The 7,494-nt window shown below is 36.7% G+C and overlaps 1 protein-coding gene across 3 annotated transcripts in view; it reads right to left on the bottom strand.

Annotated features, from left to right (window-relative positions):
* Positions 1-2,566: 2,566 nt before the first annotated feature.
* igsf9bb (immunoglobulin superfamily, member 9Bb) overlaps positions 2,567-7,494 on the bottom strand; it is a 648,281-nt gene continuing 643,353 nt past the window's right edge. For 2 of the 3 annotated variants that reach the window (XM_043676763.1, XM_043676764.1), the window contains exon 20: positions 2,567-6,567. In XM_043676763.1, coding sequence (XP_043532698.1) covers positions 6,341-6,567 — 227 coding nt within the window. In that variant the 3' untranslated portion in view covers positions 2,567-6,340. The remainder of the gene's footprint in view (positions 6,568-7,494) is intronic. The other variant, XR_006309378.1, reaches the window with a different exon arrangement.

Below are 7,494 nucleotides of genomic sequence, written 5' to 3'. Positions count from 1 at the left end.
GCCACTGAGTGAATCACTGACTCTACACAGAAAGGTCTGTACACATTAAATATATTTTTATAGAAGTGTAAACCTGACACACGAGGTGAGGTGGAAAACAAGGGGCACTTGCTGAGCAAAGGGCAGCTTCTACAGAAAACATCTCAGGGGATAAAAAATCGACAGCACAACCTACCCTTCAGATTTATCATCTCAGACAATTTTCTTTAATAATGTAAAGCAAACATTACCAATTCATCTAGCAATGTCCACACACAATTCATATTGAATTTAAAAGAGTTCTGAATATGTTATCGAAGAGCATGTTATATTCAACTGCAGCCCTTTCTGAATAACAATGATTCTGATACAATGATACTCAAGTAGTTAAAACTGTTGTTGAGGAAACAAGTGGAATTCAAGGGCAAAATGCCATGACATGCAGCATGATGTAAGAAATGTTAGTTATGACCTTTTATGGTTTATAAGCTCAAATCTTTAAATGAGTAGAAGGCAGTAAGCAACTTTAACAGAAAGTTAAAGACTGCATAGTATCTATAAATAAGGCCCAGTCTACGATGGCATTTTTACAGTCATGTAGCATTGCAAATCTACCCAATATCACTCTGTAATGGAAAATGGGTTGGTGTGGTGGGTGGAGGAAGGTGAATTTCCTTTTCTAAAGAAAAACATGAATTGTAATTAATGACCCAGTAATAAAGTAATGGAAATTAAAACCTTATAAAATGAGAGAATGTAATTTTAATAGTTGGTGTCAATAATTATTTGCTAAACGATATTCATAGATCAGTGAAACTGATGTGAAAATTTATGAACCAGATACAGAAAATTTATGAACCAGATACAGAATATTGAGCGGGAATAGAAACTGAGATTTTTAAGTTATTTTTCATTTGATAAGGGTGGAGTTGGAAAAGCCACCATTTATTTCTCACCTGTTGTTGCTCTCAGGAAGAAAGTAGTGAGCTGAGATCTGGGCAAACCAGAGGGTTGACTAGTGTGGGGAGGAAGATGAAATTAAAAAGGACACAAAATGGAAAGCAGTGATTTGAGAAAAGTGGTACTGCTAAGAGATTCAGATGAAATGTGTCTTGACATATACTGAGGAGACATTGTGCATTGAGGTCAAGGGTAGTAAAAGTATTTGTTACTTTTATAGATTTTCTGGACAGTGGGAGCACGTAAGCAAGTAATGTCTCGCAGATCAGAGAGATCTATTAAAACAGCCAGACATTAATCTTGAGGTTTTCAATTACTGGGTATTGACTAGCCAAAGAGCAGAAAAGATTAGGGGCAGTGCAATACTTACTTTGAGGGACTTATATGGGGATACTTGTGGAACAACTTATTGAGTCGGAGGCTAATCTGCATCCAATCTTAAATTATGGTACAGCCATAATATAGTAGATAGAGGTAAAGGAGAATCTAGAATTTAGTGATTGAGCTGAAATACACTGAAGAAATTCAAGAGCAATGGGCCAGATTTTGCATGAAGCAAAAAGGTGAGGATAACAACATTTGCAGCTATTATGAGGTGAAGTAGACACCAATTTTTGAAGTCTGTACAACCTCTCCATGTCTACCCTGTCAAACCTTCTGAGAAACATACATGTTTCAGTAAGGTGTCCTCTCACTCCTTTAAGCTCAAATAAGTTGACCTACTCAACTCCCTTCATAAGAAAATTGCTCCATAACCAGGAATAACCTAGTGAAGCTTCTCTGGACTGCCTCCAAATTCCTAATTATCTTTCCTTAGATAACGGGACCAAAATTGCTCAAAGCAAATAATCACTGTGTGGTTGGGCCTTGTCCATTCATATTTCCTGGTCACGTATTCATCATAACATTATTGCCTGATACTTTTTCCCTGAATATTCTCCCTGGCCCAAGATTCTTCACTACCTGTCACAAGAAAATAACCTGGCTTTGTTCTGAAAAATCACATAATGCTATGACTTTAGAAATAATTCATTCAGAATCATATGGATTTGTGAATTACAAGTGAAGCTATTAATGTTGGCAAAGTATAAGTGAGGCTGATAATTAAGTGTAATTCTGGATGGAAAAGGAATGAATTGAAACAGATTAAATGGGTGACTCTCTGGTAAAGGAAGGGAAGCTCTGGCCTTCAAAAAGATTTTTAAATTTGTTGTCTAATGAGTTCTTCCTATTCATGGAACGCTTGGATCATCTCATACTTAAAAGCTATGAACAATGCTGCTGCTTTAACATGTTTTACTTTCCTTACTTTAGTGCTTCACGCTGTTGTGGCACAGCTGAAAATGTCCTTCTCTCTGAGCCAGAAGTTCCTAGTTTAAGACCTACTCCAGGACCTGATGGTGTGTTATGATCATGGCCAAACAATTTGAGCACCAAGTATAGGAACAAATTACTGCAGATGCTGGAATCTGTACTGAACACAATAAATGCTGGAGATCAGAAGGGATGGGGTAGCATCCATGGATAGAGAGCAAGCTAACATTTCGAGTCTAGATGAGCTCTAATGAAGAATCATCTGGACTTGAAACATTAGCTTGCTCTCTCTCCATGGATGCTGCCTGACCTGCTGTAATCTCTTGCATTTGTTGTTTTCAGTTTAAGCACCAATCCGTAAATCATTCCAGCAATGTCAATAACAAGTATTAGAATGGAAGAGACTCCTGGCCAGACATGTAATATAAAGTAAGTTAGAGCTTCTATCATCACTTTCCATTGTTCCAGACTATGACATGCATAGAAAAATACATGTTGCTGCAGCAACTCAGATTACCTGAGTGAACTGTAACAAACTATCTCCAAATTAGTCTTAGCTTAAGAAGGTAGTGTGCTATTTATCATGATTGAACCCTGTCTTTTGTACTTTGCAAGTAGTACATGGTCCTCACTCTGTAAAAAAAGTTAATTGTGTACGGCTAATCAGCATGCAATGACGTTTTGCACTATGCATCAAACTGAGCTCACACCAGTATATCACGAAGGTATATCCTCCAAGATATTCTGTAGGCTTATACATGCTTGTCCATCCATGATCCTACTTTGATTAGACAAAAGCAACAGTATGTCATATCTGGGAATAAAATATTCAAAATGTGACAGGATTCCAACAGGAACAGAAATATATTTTGTCATCTGTTGTGCCTGTTTCACCATTCATTTAGACTGTAGCTCATCTGTCTCAACTCATGTTATTCATTTTTTGCCCCATTACCTTCAATATCTTTTTCTAAAAAAAACTACATGATCTAGGTCTTCAAAATTGAAGCATTCACAGCCTTCTTCACTTCATTCCCTAATGCCACATCAACAAATACATCCTGAAGTTTTACCATGCAGCAGAATCATCCTGATAAACAAGAACTATCTTAATATCCTACAGTTTATTTCCTCTATACATTTTTCTAGGCTAATTTCATTTTCCTTTTCCTCTACTTTTCTTCAAAGTATACTTGGCTTCTGAGCTGCATGCATCATTAATAAAGCATCCGTAAAAATGAACATCTCAGTACATAAAGACTTTTGCTAAGAGAAAATGTCCTTATCCAACATTGGTGAGGCAGATGCCACACACTAATTACATATTGTTATAAATATATTTATCCATTTCAATACTTTTTCTGAATAAACATTTTTCTGTAAAAATGTTTCCACATCAAGCCAAGAAAAAAAATTAAATACAGAGCAGGAAGTCATGATTCAAGTACATTGCACTTGTCTTTTGATGTACTGATGACATTTAAATGATATACAGAAAGGTCTTCCCTCTCAGTTTAACTTATTCAAAGATTTCTTTGAAAAGTATTGCAGAATGTTATGAGTGGAATAGTCTTGTAATTGTGTAGTCACTGACAAGCATTTCATTCGTACCATATATGTTGATGTTAAAATATACTCTGATGGCACTATCTAACGCAGAACGAATCAAGAGAAAGATGAGAGTCATATTCCTAAACATATAAATCACTGCAGACCACTTATCTGATATCCCACCTGAAACATTGAGTTATGGCAGTGCTTTAATAAATGGACCACTCCCATGAACTCATGAACATGTCATTAAAATCTGTCCTCGATTACAAGGATACCAATGTCACACTAACTATTATTCCAAAGCTACTTAATTTCACGTCAAGTGGGTTTTTGCAGTGATTACACAAATCACAAGATTTGGTGAGAATTGTTTAGAGAAAATGATGTAATTTGATATTAAAAGGTTCTAAAATATCGGGTGATGCTTATTAGGCATGAATCCTAATATAACATCAAGTTACAGACTGAAAATTCCTTTTTACTGTTTTTGGATTTTGCTGAAATTCTGTTGGATTGCATCAGTTTGATGCTAATTTTATTCACATTATGAAATGCCCAAAAAGGGAAAGGCAGTGTAATGAAGAAGGTAAGGTTGCAGCTAGCCAAAGCTGCCCATCAGTAAAAATTTACAAAGGTTTAGAGGTCATTATGCATTAATAAGTATACGTATTACTAAAATCTGGTAGAAGGCAAGTAAAAATGAATTTTGGCCATTGTAATATTTCATTTTACTGCCTCTACATCTTTCCTCACTTCATTTTCTCCTCAATATTTAAGGATAAGATCTATTAATGTAGTACAGTTTACTTCCTGTTAGTTTATAAAATGCCTAATTAACCATGACAATAACGATATTACATTCATATTTTACTAATTTATGCCTGAATACTAGGTTAATTTTGCTTTTGGAATATCCAATCAGCTATCAAACATGCAAAGTCTAGTCAGTTTAAGGAGATTCAGTCTTGCAACATTGAATCATTTTTGATTTGCTATTTTCAATCAATTTCTTTCAAATAAATCAATCTTCTGATTGGATATTGAAAGACAAATAACCCATTGGATTATGTCTTTCTGATGAACAGGCACTGATAATGACAATAGTCTTAAGGACAGATTATTAGCAAGGCTAATAAAAACTGAACATAAATAGTCAGATTGATTACCAGTTCCTAATACACAGAAATTAGCTCTCTCAAGGAATACCATCATGTGATGAACCTGACACAGGATCTATGCAGGGATCTACTATCCCAGTGATATACTCAGATGCATGGATAAAAAAAAAACTACTTTATTGCCAGTATGAATGTGTGAAGAATGTTTACAGAGCTTTGTAAGTGCATGAATAAGTGAAAAGATTGAATTCACCCATTTATGATCATTTGACTCTGACAACAAACATTTCTGGTAAAAACTACCAGATATGAAAAAGGAAATTGACTGACATAACAGAGAAAGCCAATGGGTTAATCCATTGCTGAAAGCAAGGAAAAACCAGAAGAATACTTTAACAGATATGATTGTTAGTCTTGTTTTAGTTGGTGTAATAGTCTTAACACCATCTTGAACAAGGTAACCAAATCATTCCATTCATCAGCTTACCTACACATAACTGAATGCTCCTTGAATGAATTTCCAGTACTTGGGTAGACATCTTGTAAAATAAGTTTGATTCATCCACCCGATATGCAAGAACAAAAACTATGTTGTTGATCAACAGAGCAAAAGAAAGCTTAAAATCTCAAAGTTGAAGCCACTTTGGAGCAGTTCAATGACAATTTTCGCAAACCCACGATAATGAATGGAGACTAACAAAATAGGTCCTTGGGCTTTTCAGCAGAAAACATATAAGGGGGGAAAAGAGCATTATAAACCATAGCAGGCATGTGCCATTCAGTACTCTCAACTTTCATTCCAAATCTTACTACAAATGAAGCATTACTCATTGTTCTCATACGCTGTACAAAAGCAATAAATTCAGCATCTGACATGGTGCCATCTTAAGTGGCAGATGGAGATGGAGCATATATACCTGTCAGAAACTGAGACATCATAGAGCAGGAAAATCTGTCGAAACAAGTTTATCATCTCAGCTTAATTTATAAGTCATTATTGACTGCTCTGTCACTTTACTGTTAAGAAATTATTTTGGAGGGGACACTGATGGACAGATAAATGTTCCCCAGTTAGAAGTGTTATTATAGACTTGGCAAAACAAAATTATTACAAACTACATGTTTCTTCACACCATTTCTTTTTCAAGCAGTTAAACGAAGTAGATTGGTGAAACAAAACATTGCCACCCTTTAAGTAATCCTTTCGAGGGATATATACGAATATGGGGTGGTTACTTTTAGTTGTGGGGTAGGTAGCTAAGAATATAGCACTGTCGCACTGCTGTTTGCACAACTGAGACCACAAAGCTAATTTCTACCACAGAGTCTGTACTTGACCTTTTTGAGCAGGAAACACATTCTGTACACAGATTTACAAATCTTGTCAAGTATCTTGTCACAACTAATAATTATAACTAGAGCTGCGTTGCCTGCCCCTGGTGTTCTTCATGATCTACGTGATTTAGAATGGCCATTTCGTCCTCAGGCTGGTGTCTGTACTTGTGAAACTCTTCTTTCATGGCAGAAAAATAAGCATAAGGGTCCTGACGGGAGTGTCTCTTCTTCTTCTGGAGGTAGAGAATGCCTTGGGGCTGGAGAACCTGAGATTCACCGGGCTGCTGGACCTGTGAGATTGGAAAACCTAACCGAAGAAAGGAGAATTTAATTAGATGCCAACTACACAACAATGTTAGTGTATATGTGGTAGCCCTTAAACATTAAAAAAACCCTCATGCACAGGATCTATGCGTCACTGACTAGGCCCGTTCCCAATTTCCCTGAGGGCAGTTATGAGTCAACCACATTGCACTGGGTTTGGAGTCACATGTAGGATAGACCAAGTAAGGATGGCAGTTTCCTTCCTTGAAGGACATTAGTGAACCAGTCTGTTCCCCCCCATCCCAACAACTGGCAATGGTTTCACATTCCTAATTAGACTCTTGTTTTATTGATTCAAACTTCACCATCTGCCAAGGCTCTTGATTAATACTCCAGGAGTAATACCACTAGGCTATCACTCCCCTTGTTGAGATGGGAATTACATTTAAAATTCTTTATTAGCTACTACCAATGTCCCTACAGACTTTGATCTTACTTTAATGCAGGAAGTTGAGGAGACTCCATTTTGAGGTGCCATCATTTTTGTCTGCCTACTCCGGCAGCATCCAGTCTCTCCTGGTGGGGGCTGTTGACATTGCTGTGTGCCTTCTGTTTGGTCCTGCTGCCTACCATCTTAATAGAATGATAAGCACGGAGGGGGCCACTTAGGAGGCTGCTGCTTGGATGAAGGCACCAGTGGAAAAACTGATAATATATGTAGTCTCAGCACCTTTACATAAATATGATATTGGAATTCCCATAACTATTGGATTCACCCCCAATAAATGAATTTCCTATTTCTAGCATGATTTAAATTATTAAATGCCCACAAGTTTGATATTAATCAATCTTACAGGAGTTGGGAGGTCATGTTGTGGCTGTACAGGACATTGGTTAGGCCACTGTTGGAATATTGCATGCAATTCTGGTCTCCTTCCTATCAGAAAAATGATGTGCAACTTGAAAGGTT

The sequence above is a fragment of the Chiloscyllium plagiosum genome, chromosome 35, assembly GCF_004010195.1.
Source record: "Chiloscyllium plagiosum isolate BGI_BamShark_2017 chromosome 35, ASM401019v2, whole genome shotgun sequence".
Lineage (NCBI taxonomy): Eukaryota > Metazoa > Chordata > Chondrichthyes > Orectolobiformes > Hemiscylliidae > Chiloscyllium > Chiloscyllium plagiosum.
The sequence above is the reverse complement of the archived record's forward strand: the minus strand, read 5'-3'. Positions and strand labels throughout refer to the sequence as shown.